General features: G+C 43.1%; 1 protein-coding gene across 6 annotated transcripts in view; it reads left to right on the top strand.

The window, feature by feature from the left end:
* myo16 (myosin XVI) overlaps window positions 1–7,623 on the top strand; it is a 74,897-nt gene extending 67,274 nt beyond the window's left edge. For 5 of the 6 annotated variants that reach the window (XM_037488060.2, XM_062564794.1, XM_037488061.2 and 2 more), the window contains 2 exons: window positions 216–301; window positions 5,901–7,623. In XM_037488060.2, the coding sequence (XP_037343957.2) occupies window positions 216–301; window positions 5,901–6,071 (257 nt within the window). In that variant the 3' untranslated portion in view covers window positions 6,072–7,623. Of the gene's footprint in view, window positions 1–215; window positions 302–1,782; window positions 1,893–5,900 lie in introns of all 6 variants that reach the window. The other variant, XR_005121515.2, reaches the window with a different exon arrangement.
* Window positions 7,624–20,901: the final 13,278 nt, after the last annotated feature.

Here is a 20,901-nt window from a genome sequence, read left to right as displayed (position 1 = left end):
ACACTCCTTCTGCCCAAACCACAACAGAATCACAGTAGAACTTAAATACCCTTCACATATTGAATATCCTCGTCTTTTTTTGACCTTTCTTATGTTTCAAGAAAAGCCTTTTTACCCTTGTTTGTGTTTGAAGGGCGAGATGTGCGTCTGTGTGTGGGAGGACTCGCTCTCGCGTTGTTTTGCTATGTAATGTATTTTTGATTTTGTGTGTTCAGGGTCACGAGAGGATGAGAGTCACAGCAAGTCCAACACTTCCAGCGCCACTTCTCTGCACAGACACATGGACAGCCATCATACTCAGGTAAACGCATAGACACCCACTTAACAGTGCAAACTAACCCGGGGACAATGGCTACACAACTGTATCAGGCCTGTATTTTTGGGGGGGTTGGTCGACATTTTGAGTGGACAGGAAAGTGGCCTCCTTTGAGCAACATGTATCACTCATGACATGTGATCTTTCTCTGGCTCTGCAGATTGGTGTGTGGTTACAGGATTAAATGAAATGTCAGGTGCGCATGCTCTCATGCAGAATACACACACACACACTTATAACAGTGATCTTGTGCTGCAGCATCACCTCATACAAAAATAGATATTTTATGGGATTGTCTTTTATTAACAAAGCTACAACAAGTTACTACAATATTATAACACTTAATTTTGGCATTTAAGTTGTTGACCCATACTGAAGAATTAACTTGTTGAGTAAATCATTTGGTATTGGATTTATAGCTTCTTATAACTTCCACTTCCTTATTATTTATTTATCTAGGGAAGGTAGAAAAGGGGATCTGTATACACACAATACAGTCAGTACTAATGCGCATTTGTCTCCAACGGCCCCTATGTTTACGGTGGATGTATTTGCACGAGTTAATGAAAGCAACTGCAGTCATTCTATTAATGTTGTGCCACACGTTTTTTTTACACTAAATAACCTGTAGATGTGTTCTTATGCTTCTAAAACATGAAAGAACTTTCATAAATATACTTTAAATATTTTTAAAAACTTTAAAATATATTAAAAATGTTTCCGCCGAGCCTGGACGACACACTTGAACGTGCACACACACACACACACACACACACAGCCTCAGACTTCCACCGTGTTGTTACTAAATTCATGTCCACGGGCTCAGCAGTGAACCCTCGGACTCAAACAGGAAATTGGATTTATTTAAGTCACCGGCTGTCATAACAACAATGGATCTACAAATATTACCATTGCAGCCTTTACTGCAGGTTATCCAGGTACTCGATAACTGGATTGGTTTCACCTGGAAGTCGAATTACATCTCGAATGTCTTGCATAACAACAATCACAAAGGACATTCCCTGATCAATATTATATTCTGTGGCGCTGCATCCTTTATTACAGAATACAGACTTTCCGTCCCGCTCCAGGAAGTTTCTCCACATGCTTCAGTCAGTGATTTAGTATCACTGTCAGTGGTGCATGAAGCACAAGAATGAACAAAGCACACAGTGTCTCTTTCAGAGGAGCTAAGGACATTCATAAGATACAGCCACTAGAGACGTGGAGGGCACGAAATGTACCCACTTCACAATTCTCAGGTTGCCTACACATTAGGGGTGAACTCAGCCAGTTGAGGCTGCTGTGAAAGTGAATCACATTTTGGCTGCGAATGTAATGGTCCAGTTTTCCAAGTTTTGACTAGTGAGGTTGAATGGAAATGACTCTGACTTTCTCTCTCTCTCTTCCTCCTTTTGGTTCTAATGAGCTCTGCTGTTATCCTCACTCCCGCTTTTATCTTTCAGAGGGGTCACCTCAACTTTTCTCCGTTCGGTGCGGGGGCAGCCCTCTAAAACAGCGAGGAGGGGGGGGTCAGGGGGGCCCACTGGAGGCCCTGTTCACATGTAGGGATGTGGTGAGTGTACGTCATTCCTCGCTACTCTGCGGCACCAATAGCAGCGTTTTTCACAGACCCATTGTGGGATTGTGAAATAAAGGATCCTTATCATGCATAAAAAAGATCAAAGGGTATTATTCAGGAAGGAACTACCCTCCTGGAGAATGGCTTTAAAGAATGTTTAGTCGTCTCCCTCGTGGATAACAAAGGAACTGGTCATCTTGCATTTACTAGTTATTTAGCTTTCCAATTATAAACAGAATTTGAAAGGACAGTTCTCCCCTAGATACATATTTTTCCAACATACATTTGAAAAAACAACAAACAATGTAGCTTGAAGCGGCATCTTTAAGGCAGAGATTTTATGTGACCAAAATTTCTGGTTACTTTAACCCAAAGGTTCAGACATAAAAAAATGGGGTGGACCCTGAGAGGAAAAATCTTGAAAACTGCTGCTTTTTGGCTTCTTCGACTTCCCTTGTTTACTGTGCTCTTTTTCCTCTAAACACTAGTCCGGAATCAGTTTAGCTACCTGTGCTTTGTCCTATTTGGGATCAAAAGTCAGATGCAAGAATAAGTGACACTGCTGCTCCGCCCTCCTCTCTCTGCATCGCTGTACCTGCTCATCATTTCCCCTTTTCATCCACATTATTAGTTGTTCAGTTTGATTCTTTTCAAGCTGCTGGATTTAAAAAAGATTTACGTTGTTCTTGTGGGTTGCACATGGTCTGTCCGCATATCCAACAGTATTCGTCCATTCAAGGGGATTTCTTTAAATTTCTGTTTTGCATTAAATATCATATATACATTTATTGCAGCAACGTAAATGCCTGGAGATAATAGAAGATATAAATATAAGCTTTGAAAAAGACAAAGTTCCAACATTTTAGTCCAGTTTGCATTCCTTCAAATTAATAGTGGAAAATGTAGTTCATTGGATAAAGGCCACAAGGCATCAAAATGTTTTTTTTGTTGTCAATGGAGTTACTTCTGACTAAAAGTGGCACATCTAAGGAGTCTATATCTATGTCTGACATAATCTCAGTGTAAAAAACATGAAAACTAGTGGTTAGTTGCTGGTATCCTTTAACTTGTATCTTGATTCTTTACTTCAGTAATGCGATGTCTGGAACAGGTTCATTACCATGAGTTCATTCAAAAGATGGGGAACAACTCAGTGACCCACAATGCCTTTCAATTAGCTGCATTCCACAGCGTGTTTGTATAGGATTAGCAGATCTAACGGGATGAATGACAACGAACGGATGAAGGAAGACGAGGGGGATGTACAACTCCATTAGGAATGAATGGACTGGTCTGTTTTGGTTCCTGTAGTTATTAGCCAGCAGGCTAGACTTATCATATGAACACCAGGTAGACTGTCTGCTTACTAAATGACTGGTGATATGGACATTCATATTTTTAGTTCTTTCCTCCTTCAGACTAAATCTGGGCTGAAGTCATTCTGATTCAAGTGAGAAGAGGATTGTGCCACATTTGCAATTTAGAATAACAACCATAAGGATGACAATGATAGTGTTCAGTGTTTGGCTGGGCTAAATTGTTTTAGATAAAAGGACATAGTAGTTTCACTGAAATATGAAACCTAACTCATCGCAAAATTCCCAGAAAGATCTCAACAGCATCACTTCCTCTCAGCAGGGCCTCTTTTTTGCCGCCCTTTGCTTTACTCCTTGTATCAACAGTCTGGATCAAGTCTCACTATGTGGTGAGGTCATTGTTACAACTTCTTTATTGTCTTGGTGGAGCTGTTTATTTGCAAACAGGGTGTATTTGTGATGCATGATTGTTCAATCATAAAACGCACATATTTGTGGGTTTTCTGAGCCACTCTCGCCTCACAGCATTCTGTGTTTGAGTGACAGTTTGAAGTGATCACTACACTTGCGACATTACCATGTTATTAGCATAACATTACTAACGATTAACATGCTGGTCAGGTTATGGGCTCCCTCCCCCAGGCAATTGTAAGAAAGGGTTAAGATGTGAGATGTATGAGGATGTCTGAACTACTTTATTAAATTGTTTCAGGAATTTTATATTAATTCATATCAGTTTTGGCTATGTGATTATCCCACACTGCATCCTGCTAAGTCTCAATGTGATCTGTAGAAAGTTGAGCTTGGGCTCGATACCTTTTGCCAGATGACCTTGCATTGGGCCCCATTTAGATCAGGCCGCAAACTATGAATCTATTAAAATGTTCTTTGAACTATTGCATTCTAATTTCCTGGTATCTGATGTTGCATTATTGTGTGTGTGTGTGTGTGTGTGTGTGTGTGTGTGTGTGTGTGTGTGTGTGTGTGTGTGTGTGTGTGTGTGTCCATGTACAGTCATGCATCGCAGGACACAGTGTTCCTACTTGTCTACTGTTCCAGTAGCCGGTGTTCCTGGCCGGCGCCAGAGCAGAGAATAGCCTGGCGGGGAGGTGTAAATTATGGATTAGGTCACTGAGTACGGTGCTTGTGCAGTCAATCAATGTGTATGTGTGATTGAGTGCATGTGCATATGGACACTCACAGGTGTGCAGTTGTCCAAATATGTGCACCTACGTGTTTTTGTCAAAGTATGTGGCAATATGCAGAGTGAATAATAGATTTTATTTATTGCTTTACTTAACTTAGCTTAAGGCTAAGGAGGTAGAGGTAGAGGGAGCGCCTGATGCAAGAAACAATTTACAAAACTGAGATCAAAGCATTGATTCAAGTTTAATCAGTGAATAAACTGGTGATGTACTTTTTAGAATAAATCTTATCAAAAGACTTTAATCAAAAATGCATTTACATTACTAACAATATAAAGGGGACAATATAGTGTATTCGTCTTCATGGTGTCATTGTTGTCCAAAAGCGCTTTGCACAGGAGGACACGTTCCTTCAGGATCAATATGGGCTCATTCTGAGCAACATCCTTTAGCTGTAATCACTCCCCAGTGCAACTAATGGGAATTTATCCTTGGCTGAACACTGTTGAAAATATACTAGTTAGTCCTGTTCGAATCACATTTATTGAAAACCCTAGTACCCACGTTTTTAGGAATTAGTTTGAGCTCTTTCATGAAACTACACGAGTGGTTTTGTTAAAGGTTTCCGTTAGTGTGCAGGAGGAACCAATGGGCATGAGGCTGCGCTGGGGCAGGATAGAGAAGTCCGTAAGATTCATGTATAGTAATGCTCACCTGATCCTATAGATCTTATCTGCGGGCATGAAGGAACAGTTATTTGCAGCCCATCAAGTGCCCCCATTACAACCTCAGCTTCCTGATCTGTTTTTGATCATTAGGGTTACAGAAAGAGGCGGATTTGAATTCCTGTCTGATCAGTTTACAGTGGGGTTGACTGGCAGATGACTGATGATGATCTTTGCACAGAACGATGTGCAAGCCGTGTGTGCACCTTTTGGGTATTTGACCCGAGTGTCTCTGAGAAGAAACCGGAGCTGCTGGAGTTGCTCGCTGCACAAGGATCCCCAGGGTAATTCACAGGACCTTTGAGGGGATTTCTAGTGGGTCCAGGGACAGAATATGGAAATGAGTCACTGTTAGCGCTGTCAGTCACAGAAGGGATCCCCCAGTGCTTCCCTCGGTGTCAACTGTCCCATTGCACGGCTTGGGGACAGCTCCACATTCAGCCACCTGTCGGTTATTGGACTGATTCGTGACTAAATCTGCCGTACTTTAAGAGGAAAAGCCAGTGATCGCTGCCTCTTTTAAAAGGATGTAGCAGACGAAAAGGTCCTTGTTTTCATGCTCTGTAGTGGAGTCATGATGGTAATTTGAACAGCTTTGTCCGTGTTGGGGCTCTGAATGAAATGAGAGACTTTCTTCTTTTATAAAAAAAAAACACTGCTTGTCATTCATACTTCCTTTTCCCTCCTTCCTCCAAGTCACGGCGTAGTCATTTCAGCTTTCTGTCATCTGCGTGTCAATCCACCTGAGTGAGTCTTTATTTACTGTGTGTTTTCAATGTAAACATGCTTTGTTTTTCCCTCTCCTCGGTGCTCCAGGTGTTCCAGCGCCTGCGTCTGTCCAACAGGGACGGAAGTGTCACCCTCAGGGAGCTTCTGCGATGGCGGCGAGTGCAGTGTGAGGGGCGGGCTGACTGGAGGCACAGTCCTTCCCAATCCCCGCCCCCGCCCCCCACGCTGCTTTGGACCAATAGGAAGGCCTCTCCATGACCGAGTTTGGGAGATGCACTCTTATGTGTTGGCCCTGCTTTTCTTTTTTACGTGGACCATCTAACCTCAATGCTCAGCCCCAAAGCATGAGCCTTGTCCCTGGGCCGAAGCGCCTGCCTCGGCACCTCTAGACCTCGACTGTGGAGGACACAAGTTCAGCCCTCTGTAGCACTGACAAAAAAACAAACATGTGAACTTCCGACAGTCATTTAGATGATTCTTTTTCAGTTCTTCTGAGAAGTATGATGTCTAGGCTGAATTAAAGATCAGACCAGCAGTGTTTTAATAGTAGTCAGATGTTAAAGGGTCCTTTTTAGTCTGTGTATGTTGTTCTGCTGCAGACAAAGGAGTTCGACCCTATGGTGCTGATTATGCCGTCCTGTGAGGTTCCCATGAATGCGTGTGTGTGTGTGCGCGCCCCAGAGGCTCAGAAGTTTACATGTCAACAGACGCCTTCGTACACCTCCAGTTTTTAGCATCAGTGGACTGGCTCAGATATGGGACCTTTTTCAGGGACAGTCCTCAATTAGCTTCTGGTGTTTGGGCTCCAAGTGCCACTGCGGCCCCGGCATCGAGCAAACATAGGTCAGCGTGACCTCAGTTATATCCCATGGTGCACTTCTCTACTTCTCTTTCCCATTGTTAAGACCAGCCTTTTGAGGAACAAAAACCTCCAGCTTAAATGCCACCTACTGCGCTAACCTTTACTAGGAAACAGAGCCAAAAACAATCCCGCTTTGGTTTAAGGTTTGAAGGTAAAGGCAAAGTTACAAAGCTTTAGCTGGAAGGTATACAGTTTATGTTGTGAACAAAAACTGTGCCAAAGTGACACAACTTGTGAAAGATAGTATAGTTATAAGATCAAATATATACACACACGTAGTCCTCATATGTTGAAATGTACAGACTGACTTTAAATGACCAAATAGCTGTTACTGCGACTAGATCGGTCAGAAGGAAGAAAAAAAAAAGGAGCGATGTTGTTCAGCAGGTTGTGCAGAGCTCAGGAACTCGCGCACGGACAAACTCGACTATTGTATAGATTCCTCCAGTGGGGCTCACCTTCCACGTCCTCCCTTCATCTGCTTTCCCTCCCTTAACCCAAACTAGCAGACCCCTTCCCCCACTTGGTCTTTGACCCTCCCCTCCGCCCTTCTCAATGGATGAAACCTGCTTTACTGGTGTTTCCATGGTAACTGCTTTGTAAATAGTGACCAGTGTTGTATGTTCTAGCTTTCACTATAATGGAAAAGCACAGAGAATTAAAAGGCGAGGAAGAGGTAAGATAATACTGTCTATGATGGTGAAACTAAGATTCCAGAATGTCTTGGGTTAGATGCAATGACTAAGGTAAAGAGAAGTTTATTTTAGGATGGAATACCTTTTTTTTCTCAGAATGATTGTCTATGGCTATGAAATTCTTTATTCTCTTCATTTTTAGTTGTTTTGTTGTGGTTCCGTTTCTATGTGCAATGCAGATGTTTCCATTCAATATGGATGTTTTATTGCACAATGTTTATGTGGTTTCTTGTTGACTTCTCAATGGGTTGGGTGTGTCTCAACAAGCTGTTAGATCTACAGATCGGTTCGGATTGTTTAGAGCCACAAAGTATCAATAGCTGTAATTGATTCCTCATTTCCCACTGATTGATTCAGCCTTACGAATTAGCAGTCCCATCACAGGATCGATGTCGGCTGCTGTCAGTGCGCCATGGCGCACAAATATTCAAGAGGAAATGGAGAAGATCACTGATATTCAAGAGATGTGTGGAGCTGTGTTTTGGACTGACTGGCTGAATGTATAAACTTATATTTTGTATAGACGTTTTCTGCCTGAAACCCTGTGTAACTTATTACTGGAACATGCACCTGTATCATACAGTGTACCTGACTCCTTAATGTGATTCTTGTCTTCAGAGGTTATGCATCCAGTTCTTTTAAAGTGGCTCATAAGGATGCAGCATTTTCTAATAATCTATAGATTTGCTCCATGATTCACACTTTGGATGCTGCTATTGGGGTTGCATGAATAGTGCAGTACTGCAATGCAGAACTATGGCAAACATCTTCATTAGAGTTCAGCTCGTTCACACAAGGACTCAAACCTACCCGTGATCAAGAAAAAAAGAAAGGAACCAAGATCAAGCTAGTGAACCATGGCAATGAAAGAATTTACAGCCTCCATTGGCCCTTCATTATGATACGGGTTCGGTTAATCATGTCTATCATGGATGTATGTATTTGTGTATATTTAAGAATTGATGAGATGTTTTTTATTGTGCTTTTTACCTTCCATGACCACACGTTGGGCTCATGCTGAATGCTCTAATGTGAAGAACTGCTTCTTCCTGCACTGTGATTCACTACACTGTCCCCTGTCTCTTATCCCAACACTATTCATCCATCTACATCCACCTTAACATATCGGCTGTATTGTATATGCCAGTCACTCCTGTTGGGCATGAATCTAAAACGCTCGTCTCCCACGTCAGCGCTCTGGTGCTACAGCCAGTGCACATTGGCCAACTTATTGTCCCTAGTCCACATATAGCCGTGGAGACATAATATTTTATCATCTGAATGGGGTTATCTCACTGCTTTTCATAGTGTTTTTTTTTTTATGGTAATCTTTCTTTTGTACATGATTTTTTTAAAGGGAAAAGATTGTGATATTTCATCATTATGTTTCCACTGTTTTATAAGTCTCTACCTGTACAGCAATAAAGCACAATTGTGTCAATGCCGGCGTCAGTGTTTGTGAATGCAGATTTCCAGACTTGGATGCATAAAAGAGTGAATCCGTTGGGAATTGAGTTTTTCAATTTCTGTCATCATTGGGTCTCACAAGCTATATTTAGCTCCCGCTTACTATTCCACCACCTTTTTGTCTATTATTTCCTCACAAAAACCTTCATTAAAACATCAACAGAATTTCTAAATTAAACTTAAGTACTCATTCATACTCCTCCAGCTGTAAACCGATTTGAACACTTGAAATGAAACCATTGTTTTCACACTTTATACCTTGTTGGTACTATTCAACTTTAATAGTGACAGAAGACTTTTTGTGTTGACAACTCCCATTATTACAGTATAAACACCCCAAAGAATCTTATCACGTTAGGTGGAAATTCAATTTCTCTCTGGATAGTATTTAGGTGCTTGGACTCGTGGTTTTTACTGGAAATCCAGGGATAGCTTAATTTCTATAAAAAACTAACTCACTATTTACCAGCTTTTAGACCCTGCCAATAGTGACAATTTAGTTTAACAAGATAAAATCCAAAACTTACTGCTTTTTTTCTTCATACTCCTTCAACTGATTCTTTCAACGCATAAAAGCAAAGCAGCCTGCGAGGAGCTACTAAGACACATCCTAAGACTACTTGGAGCCTGCTGAGAGTACTAAGAGCAGAACAGCGTACCTCTGAGGCTGCTCTTCTCTGCTTGGGACCAGTAGGGAATGGCATCACTGTGAGGTCAAATTGTAGCATCATACTCAAACTGGTTGAGTTTCATGGAGGGGAATGAAGGTGACCGGTTTTGAGAAGGAAAAGAACGCATGAAATGAAAAAGATCTCTTCTGCATTACCTCTGATCTTTGAGTTTGACAATGTTATTGGAGTGAAATTCTAAATCGTTGGAGCGAACTGTTAATCTTTAAAGAACCAGGAATCTCACCTTCACCACAAGCGACCTCGGGGGCATTCAGCGAGAGTCACCAGTTGACACGGATACTTCAATCACCCACTTAATATGTTTAATAAGGTTTCACATGTTTCTTGGCAAAACGTTTGGATCTGGTCACATGCTCGTTTTCTTCCCCAAATATGTGTATTTATCTGGGAACTAAATATTGGTCCACTAATCGGTTCTACCCACTAGCACGAATTTGGAAAGTCAATTTGTCCATTTGCGTGTGTGTCCACGGCAAAGGGAGCAGATGTGACCAGTGCAAAAGTATTGCACTCCACACTTCATCTTTGACAAACTGTAAAAGGGTCCATAATTGAGGCTTGATGTGTGTGTTTCACTTTTAAAATCCTGCGCACAGATTGTGATGTGTGGAGCAAAATCAGCTAAACATTCAGTCATTAACTAGAACAAAGTAAGAAAAAACTCTTCTGTTACATTTTGGACAACGATCCACTGCCAAGTTGAACACGTTTGCAGAGCTGATAGTAAAGGGGGTGTGAAGTGAGCACTTCCAGGTGTTTACTAAACTGCCTTGTTTCTCACTCTGAATCAGGTCAAGACAAGCAGTAGTCATGTTAGCTGGAACAACCGTGTCTTCCCACATTAACGATCCGCTGAAGTAACTTAGAGGAATGTTTCCCCGAAGCTGTAGTCACTGAGAAGCTTCCCTGAAGAGCGTGGGAGGTTGAAGGTTATCCGTCAGTCACACACACACACACACACACACACACAAGTGTGTACACCGCTTCTTTTGAGTGAAACAAAACTATTTAATATTATAGCGAAAAGTGTCTGAACCTGTGTCATCTCATCTCTAATCTCATCTCTAACAGCTTTCCCGGTGGGTCGCGGGGGGGCAAAGTTTCCTTTCCCGTCCACGTCCACCAGCTCTGACGGGATCCCAAGAGAAATCCCAAGATATAGAACACATGTTATTTTGTTCATCGTTACTACTTGCACAACTGATACTGCTACCCAGAATTTCTGTTGTTTATTTCTTTTGGAATCAGGAACATTTATTGCCAAAATATGTTAGACATACAAGGAATTTGACTGGTGGTTGTTGCATAACATTGGACAGTAAGACAATGAGACAATGGACAAAAGGGCAAATAACATTCCAACACAATTTAACTCTACAGTATAAAATATGGGCAAAGGGAATATTAAATACAATTTTTATTTTAAAGTAAGAAATTAAGAAAATGTCGTTTTTTGAAATTCAAAAAATACAGCCATTAGTTTTCAAACCTATTATTTCGTGTATTTTTGTGAAGATTTTTTATGACTTTTAACTATGCGTTAACATGATCATTTATAACCACATACAACCACACATGATTTGTCTAAAAAAGCATCTTTCATACCTTTATAAAAAGCTTTAAAAAAGCTCCCTTCATTTTCTCAGGCTGTATATATTCTTCAAAATAGAAGCAACATTTCCATGAGAGGGTGTAGTTTGATTCAGTTTTATAAAAAATAGCAAATTTAGAAGTTTTTTTTTCCACTCCTCAACTGCAATGTTTCTAAATAAAAAAAAGATAATATTTAAAGTCTTAACCCACGGACACACCCGTCACAGGAGGGTTGTTTCTTATTTCACTCCCCCCACTAGACATGGCGATGGGGTCACTTTGTCATTTGACCAGAGCGGGGGGGAGGGAATGGCCAAAATGATCATTTGGAGCAAGCCGCCTACTGATGCGACACCAATAAGCCCAGGATCAAACACACATCCCCTTCCTCCAAGCCTTCCATTTAGAGCACTGACCCTGGTCTCCATCGCTCCCTCAGGGCTCTCCTCAGGAGCAGGTCGTACCACGGTGTGCACCGCATCCACAAATAGCCTTTGCATGTTTTAACGGTCAACACAAAGAAATGAAGGATGGTGGAGATGGCCAGCAACTGTCCACGACTCGGCCCTGTTCGGACCTGGCATTAACAAATGTGTGGAAAAGACAAGTTATTGATCATATGGACTTGCCCTGGCCTTCAAACCACCTTTAGAAACCCACCAGCGACACACTGACATGCGGCGCTGTTTGTCTTTGTGTCTACATGTTTATTTGTGTGCTCGACAAACAGAGAACGACATGACGGAGAAAATGAAAGCAGCGGGAGCCTCTCCATCTGAGAGACATTTTAAAGGCCACGAAACACAGGAGTAAACACGTTTCCCACCGATATTGATTACTTGAGAACTGGTTGTAGGGTTTGTGGGTTTATGTTGCCTTATAAACAGCCTGGGGACCTGCTTGCTCCGGAGTGATCGATGTAGTGGAGAAAAGGCACAGGTCAGCAGGGTTGTTCCCTTAGCTGTGAGCCTTCATTGGCTTTATGGTAGTCACCTGTTTAGGGCTATGCTCCTGACAGAAATGGAACTGCGAAAGATGCCGCTCTGTTTCCAAGCATTTAAAGGCCCCCGTAATGTCACACTGCATTCCCTCACCTCGGGATCCTCCTTCTGTCCTCTTGTCCTCTAGTTCCCCCCCGTTGTCCAGACCCTCCTGTGAGCCCGCTGTTGTTCCCTCGTCACCTGCCCACAATTCCCCCCCCCCCCCCCCCCCCCCGATGGCCCGGACTTCCGTACACTGCTCTCGCTCAAGTATGGAAATCAATAACGTCCTCTCAACACCGTCTCAATTTTCAATTAACGACTTTGAGGTCTGTCTCTCCAGACGCATCCATCACATCACATCAGATCAACCTGCGAAGCAACCCGAACTCGTTAAGGGAAGAATCTCGCACACACTCCCACACATACTAAGCCAAACAACTACAAATAACAGTGCCTTAAAGCTAGAAAAAAATAAAATGGCCACCAGCAGTCTTCATCCTCTGCGTTTGTTCTCAGCTGTGAAAATGTTGGTTTTGCTCGCAACAACCTTGTTGATGTTTTTGGAGGAAGCATTTAAAAAAATAAACTGCTCAGCACCAAACATGAAAAGGAAACAACTGACGAGTAGAGAAACAATTTCAAGCGCCAATTTATTGGCGATAAAAGCAGGAGAGAATATGAGATAGTCAATATTGGACTGAGAGGTAACCACTAGAAAATACTCCAAATGAATGCTAATATTTCTCGTCATGTCAGTTAAATGTGTGGGCTGTTTGCAATGCCTCTGTTGTATCTTATATATATATATATAAATGATATGTGTAAATGAGTGCATTTCCCTCTACCCTGCATGCTATTTGAGTAAATAGATGTCATTACTCTGACTACAAGCCAACAAACACTGTTCTCAACAGCTCCCATGCCGAGGCATGTTGTGTCAATAGCTCAGCAAATAAATGCCTCAATATACCAACATGAACATTCCTGTCCCTCTCCTGTAGACCACAATGATTTCACAGCGCTCATATGCTTTAAGAACCAAAAAAAAGACAAAGCGATAAATCATTGACAGCAGATCAGTAACAGAAGATGAATCCTCTTTGCTCACTGAATCCAGAGGGAAGCCAGAAAAATCGCCCCCTTTCCCTTCCAGTTTTAGCCAGCAGTCAGCACTGTGGCCCTCTTTGATGATAAGGCTAATTAACGTGGCAATTAACTAAGCGCTACGTTGTGTGCTGACGAGGTCAGATGGACTGAGACGTTCTTGTTTGCTCATGCACATGCGCGCGTGGCCTGTGGGCTGGGGCAATCATGGAGGGAGCCCGTAATTGGGTGTAGATGTGCACTAGAGCAGTCGCTCTGAAATATAAACATCAAAGGAAAGGACACAATGATGTATATGTAGGCTGAAAATGATGTGAACAACCTCCGTGTGGTTTTCTTGGCATCGTCCAACGCCGCCCCCAAAAGCAAACACATGGCACTCTATTCAGGGGAGGAAAAAAAAGACCACAGCCAGCTTCCCAGCTTCTATATGGAACTGATCAATTCTATGGATCTGTACATTAGTGAGTGTGATTAATTATGCATTCCACATATATTTATAAGGTAAAATCTCCGGAATAGGCGAACGCTGAGCAAGCAACAAGGCCCGGACAAGAGGGAAATGTAAGAAGTGGCCGGGCTTGGTCTGGCGGGCCTCGCCTTTGTGTGGTGGCCAAGCTTTCTTCCTTCATTCGTCTCTGCTGTCAGCTGTAAAATGAAAGATTAGAGAAAACCCAAGACAATTCATACACTTAGCAGCACAGGGAGACAAATGGAGGGAGGAAAACTCCTACAAATATAAATGAACCTGTGTTTGTTTAAAAAGATCTGAGTACCCGTAATGCCTCCCCCCCTCCAAGTGTGAATGACAATCAGCAGCGCAGAGTGCTGTAGCACCTTTTTAATCAATCTTTGGTTAACTATCTAATCAACCACTCGCCAACCAATTAAATCTCATAATTGCCCTACTTAAGAGATATAAGTAATTGAATTAGCAGGGGTTGACTCCTTTATATGAGTGACAGAGGAGGTGTAACAATGAGATGCACAGCCCTTTGATTTACCTACAAGCTGCATTTATTGTCTGTCAAGAAAATTAAAGGGTAAGACCTGACAAGCTCAAATACACACACACACACACACACACACCACCCCGACCACACACACTAACCAGTATTCTTGATTGTGTGTGGGAGCTAGAGACGTCATGTGTGCATGCATTTGCATGAAGGTTTGATAGTACGACTTTGGGACTGAGGAAGATTGTTTGTTTTCATTTGTTCAATTTTGTTCAACAAGCGATGGCTCTCCTCATCTTATCATTATGGTCTGATCCAAATCAGCAAATCCCCACTAAATCTTTATATTAGTAAACAGCCAGCACAGCACGAGGCTCTTCTGTTGCAAACGGGGAGGTGACACATGGAATCACTGTCACACAAACACACACGCACACACACACACATGTGATCACTCAGGCTATGGCCATGAGTGTCATTGGGATAGCTGCTCTTTAAGGTATTGTTGTAAGAAAAAATCCTTTGGATTTAACACTTGGATTTGCTGTATTATCTATTTATAGAATATTACAAAACTAAACACAAAGCTGGAGAGAAGCACATATGCAGTGTTTTGAGTGTCCTTGAAATAAAATTATTTCGATGGGGGGTTGGGAGAGGAAGGAATATATCTAAAACACATTTGAGTAAAGACAATCACATACAAAAACATTTGAGAGTTTTGCTTCCAATACATTTGAGGCTTAGAGGCTTCCTCTCGTATGAAATAGCTTAGAAAGACAGAATGAAATAATTGTTAAAGATCCCCGTTGGCCATTTTGTCACACCTTATTTAAAATGAATGCTCGTGATTGTCAATTCCCGATACTGCAAGCCACACATTTGGACAACTTCAACAGACACGAACAAAATATCAAAGAGGACTTTTGTGTATTTAAAGTGTAAAACGAGTTGTTTATTTTTGTTCTTTTCCATGGTCATGTGAGTGGTAAGGTTAGCACCATCATGCTATTGGGGAATTGTTTACAAGAAACATGAGGGAAGAAGAGAAATAATGGTAGTTAGGGAATCTAAACATTGCAACAAGCTGGTTGCCAAAATCCAAGTTATTACACTGTACATGTTTTGGACAAAATATGTCCTTTAGAAACCAAATGACGTCATATTGGGGTGATTTGCATTGCCGTCTACAACAACTGACGCAAGCGTCATTTTTTTGATTTACATCATTTGTTTCCTTGCCAAATTCAGGCACCAAAACAACCTAGTTCATTTTAGGAAACGGTTATCATGGTTAAAAGTAACAAAGGCTGACTGACAGTTAGAAACAAGGAACAAACTGCAATCTACTTCTATCTCACTGCTGGGAACCTTACCCACATTCATGAGTTTCACTTACAGAGCACACAGCGATCAACTCTTCTAACTCATTTTGTGTTTTGTAATGTAATGTAAAGTCTGTGTTTTCTTAATCTCTGGTAAAAGCTCTAATAAAACTGTCTTTGACACGCACACACTTACCCGTTATCCTTCACATCGCTGCATTTTCTGAGATTTTCTTCATTGTACAGGTATATCAGGAATCAGGAACATTTATTGCCAAAATATGTTAGACATACAAGGAAAATGTCATGGCAGTTGGTGAATAACAATGGACAGCAAAACAAAGAGACAATGGAAAACAGGACAAATAACAGGAAAAATGACATTGACATTGTCCAGTTTTTAAAAATCCACCTGAGACACCTGTCATCCAGAGTTGAGAAGTCCCACAGGTCATATGATGAGTAAACATAGAAGGTGAGCAGAGAGAGAGAATGACGGCCAGAGAGCGTGTTATGGAACTCGGTGTTTGGCGCCTGGTGGTCGCAGCGATGCAGAACCCCACCATCACACAGCAGCTCCTCCACATTCCACTGCAGAGCCAGCTTGGGGATAATGGGCTAAACTTCTATTTGCTGTTGAAACATTGTGGCTGCTTTCCAGGCATATGGCCACATTCTTTGAAGCATTAACATGCTCGCTCTGTTTTCATGCAGTACTCCCTGTTTATAGCTCCTCCAAGACAAGCACTGCATTAATTAAACGTGCTGACAGTTGTACATGTCGGTAACTTTAACGGTAGCTTTTTTTTTTACAAACGTCACAATGACGAACCTATCTCACTTGGAGTGTTCCTGCATTTGGTTGTTTCCCTTGAAGAAGCTCCTCAGATGTTTAGATCACTGGGTTCTCCATTCAGCGGTTGACCAACATGTTGTGGTGAGTGTGTATTATCTAGGATCAAGGTTTATGTTTTATCATCAACATAATATATGGCCGTGTTATTGTTGTGGCCTTGAGGTGGACTCAAGGCCACAACAATAACATGCATGACATTGGCAAACATTAGTTGTAAAGCTGTTGCAGAATGTTTCTGAAATAAAAGTCCAATTATTTTGACAGATACTGTACACGCACAACACACACTTCAAAGGAGAAAGTCGTCCTCTCAGGGCTCTCAAATGGCTGACATGACAATAGTAGGTCACCTTGCTCTGCTGGGGGAAGGTGTTGAGAAGCACTCAAACTTCTGTTTGTCAGTGTGCCAGAAGGCTCATCGTTCCTGGGATGGGGACAGAACGTTACGTAGCTGAAGGCAGGTTTAATTTGGACTGCTAAGCACCTCGTGTTCCCCCGGGCTGCCCAAACAGTTTGGAGAACAACGTCTGAAGCGTTTGCCACACGCACACACAGAGAGAGATTAAACTCGGAGCAACACAGTGTTCCTCACGCATAGACATGGAAAGTGTCTGCCGAACATTTTCTTTTACTCATTGTAGAGGTCCCTATGAACTCAGTCACTTTCACTGAGCATAATTCTCATTGCATGAATGTCCTTTATTCTTCCTCAAGAATTCCGTTGACGCAACCTGTGACGCTGCCACTGTGTACACACATGCATGAGTAGCCACACACACACACACACACATATATATTACAATTCATAGCCATGTGCTTTGCAAAGCTAAATGAAGTGATAACACACACAGCCTTATCTGTAACCATGACAACACTCTGAAATCACTGTGAGCCCTCTGACGCTTGTTCTGAATCGGCAAAGTGCCGTGAATTTCGCTTGAATTGTAACAGACGGCTGCTGCTGTGGGGAAACTGTGAGATCGCAGGGGCTTTGATAATGAGGAAATACAGAGGGATTCTGGGTACATTTTCTGTTTTGGTGACCTTGGATTGGATGGCTTGTACGTCACTGAACGCCTATTCAAAGCTAAAAATAACAGTTGCCCCGGACAACTTAAGTTGATCTAGAAAACACAGACTAACCTGCAGAACATGCAATCATACACTGCTGTGGGTAAGAGGACCACTATCTGCGTGGGCTAACAGATGCTAATGGTGGCCATTGTTTGGCCCTGAAAAAGTGTTCTCTATTTGAGTTAGCCATAACAAGAGACCAACCACCAACCCCCCACCGTCCGCTCCAGACAGAAAGGTCAGCCGGGGAGCACCATAAAGAGGGGTAGAGCGTGGTCATTGAGTTCCTCTGAAGTTCAATCAGATTCAGCAGAGTACTACCACTCTCCCTCGCTCCCCTGTTCTGTGTGCGAGAGAGAGCGGGGCAGCCAAAGATATTGAGATTTTAAGATTGTGTTTAATAAGCAGAGGGGAAGAGGGGGGCTGGATACAATGATCCTCGAGCACACTGACCCTAGGGTCAAAACAACAGGAAGGAAGTCACATGACCCCTTCAAAGTCACGTTGAGCGGAGGGTGCAGGGTCACTGGGGTAAAGGAACACAGACAAACACAGAAGAAGACACAGGGACCAGAGGGGGGAAGGGTGGGATCTGTTCTTTTGACTTGTGTTTTTCTCAGTCAATCTGACGCAGGTGTCTGCAGACATGCTTGGCGCCTTTCCAGGTGTGGATTACAACATCAAGACCACTACAGGGAAAACAAGCAGCGGGGTGAGACCGACCGAGGACGACGGCCTGACACAGAAAAAGACTTTGGAATACCTCCTTGCAGCGTCCTTGCCACTAATACATGGCAGTATTTGTTTCCAAGACTAACGGCATCATAAATAAGAATGAAGAGATGAAGCCGCCTAGCAACATGAAGCCTACAGTAAACTATTAGTGTGGTGTGTGTGTCTGTGTGTGTGTGTGTGTGGTTAAGGAGAAGAAGGTGGTTGGTAAAGTCATTGCACAGTGGAGACCGAGGGTGCAGATGAGCCCAGCTCACTTTCTTTCTCCCTCTTTTACGAGAGATGTCCAGGTCAAGAGGCAGGATAAACAGTGGTCATTAATGGCACAAGTTATTGCTCCCTTAAGTCCTCACTGAGTGGTAGTGTGATATTGGGTCATATAGAAGTGGTCTGTAACAACTGCTGCTTTATTGCTGGGTTGTTAAACTTTGCTCTTTTCGATGCTGTCTGTGTGAGAGCCCCCACAATTGGACCAAGATAGTGGCTCATCTGTGTGTATCCGAGCTGCTGTCAGGAAGATATTAAAGATGAGCCTTTGTGTCATTCTTTATTTTTGCCTCGCTGTCGATCAACAATACAAGTCAACCATCGTTCCTACTGGAAAATACTTTCTCCCCAGAAAAGGCCCAGTAATTTCCTGTCAAGACAATATGAGACCATGCATATGCCTTGCCCCACACGTACACTGGTCTTTATAAGAACAGAATGTTCTGTGACAAGGAATGCATACGTCAAACTAGATGAAAGGACAGTTTTCTGACGCGAGTCAATGGTGCTCTGATGAGATGGAGATTCAAAAATAAGTTGCACTCAAGAAATAATCCATTTTTGGTTTTGTTTTGCAGCCTACCGTGCACACGCGCGACCCGTTCACTCATGGGCTCCGCTGGCCGCCTGTGTCGAACTCAGGAAGGAGATTATTAGCTTCCTGAGGGTACGGTGTTCATTTTAGGACATCCTCAGATCTCAGACTCAAGTATCAGACTCAGGCGAAACGGTGTCAGGTCTCAGAAAAACCTCTGTCATTCTTAGACAAAACTCTGTCAAACCAAACAGCGTCAGACGAAACTCCGTCAGATAAAACTCCGTCAAACGGGACAGTCCCGATGGGACGGGATGAGATCAACATCACTATAGATTGGCTGGTTGGAAAGCTCCCAAAATCACCTGTCACGGATATTTCAAAATGCAAGAATTCTGTGTGTGTGTGGGGGGGGTGGGGGGGGGGGGGGGGGTGGTGCGCCAAATGTCCGTGGATCCACCAAGGTCCAAACTCTCCATTAAAACTGGCCTGACCTACAACCCACCACCTCTGTCACAGAGACTCGGTTAGTGCCTGTAGTCTAGCACCCCTCTTATCAGCTCCCGATGATAATTATTGTGTGTACAGCCAAATATGTGCACGTGTTTCTCTGGCTTTGTGTGCCATTGTCCGGTGCGTGTGTTTGAACAGCAGGAACCGAGAGGTCAGGTCGCCCAAACAAGGTCACGGTGGATCTGGGGATTTTCCTGTGACCTGAAGTTGGAATGTCACGGCCCAAATGAGAACATATACTGTATGTGCTGACAGGCTGTACTACTGGAGATGGGAGGGTGTCCGCCACAATGATATTTTCTTTTCTCATCACATGTATTTCAACTAGCGGCGTTGGGTGGAGTCTGTGCGGTTTATTGTTAAGGGTAAACTCGTCCGGGCCGCCATTACCACAGAGAAAAACAGAAAAACACACATTCACGTAGATTTGTGTAAACACAAACACATCCCTCTAACTGTCGCTTTCTCTTATGCGCAAACCCATTTGCCAAGTTGTGCCCCCGGCACAGCTTTGTTCCAGCGAGCAAGTGGATTTAAAAACAAATGACGTGCTTGGCCTTTTATTATGTTCCGGACTGTTTTTCCTGAGGCTGGAATGCGGACAGGAATGTGTTGTTGCTCTGCTAGTGCTCGGAGGGAGAAAAAACCTATCAGGCTTTCATGCCCAGGGAAGCGAAGAAAGAAAAGACGGGGCGAGAGAGCCGAGTGTAGCCGCCGTTCAAAGGGAAGAAGCAGGGAAGAAACATAAAAGAGAAAGGAGAACAAGTAGTTGTAGAAACAGCTTGTTACTGTTAAGGGTAAACCCGGGGGGGGGGGGGGGGGGGGTCTCACTGGTGTGGTCGAAGCAGTGATGCAAGTTTTTTACTGGCCTACTCTCCCTCTGTCTCTGGTTTTCATTACAGCTGCTGTGATGCTCTGTGCTCGGGCCTTCTGGTGCTCTTCTGCTTCACCGGGCTCTGTGGGGGCCAGAGAGACATCTCCAGACAGTTCTTGTTCCAAGGCTCGTTTGAACCCTCCTCACTTTCTTACCTGCGCACACACCTGGTCGTTCCCTGTGTGAAATGGGGGCGAATGATGGCTTGTCAGTTTCGGCAGGCTGCAGGAATTGATCCACCCTGACGTTAAATAGGTCTGGAGGAAGGAGATGTCAGGCGCCGTTCGGCCATCCGTCACACACTTTGGTTGAAGCATACTGACGTTTTTCTGGTCCTCCACATCAAGTCTGTGGTTGTGAGACAAGGGTTGTCCAGTCCTGTCGGCTCTCGCCTGCACTCTTTAGCTGCCGATTCAGCCTATTAAAGAGCTGGTGAGAGAAGGGCTATTGGATGAATAATCAGTTGTGAAACATTGATTCATCAAGTAGGGTTTTTTTATTTGCTATTCCTCATCTGCCACTTTGCCCGGAGCCATCTAATTGTGTAACTGTTGGCT

Source organism: Pungitius pungitius, chromosome 10 (assembly GCF_949316345.1).
Source record: "Pungitius pungitius chromosome 10, fPunPun2.1, whole genome shotgun sequence".
Classification (NCBI taxonomy): Eukaryota; Metazoa; Chordata; class Actinopteri; order Perciformes; family Gasterosteidae; genus Pungitius; species Pungitius pungitius.
Note: the sequence above shows the minus strand (reverse complement) of the source record. Positions and strands in the feature narration are given on the sequence as shown.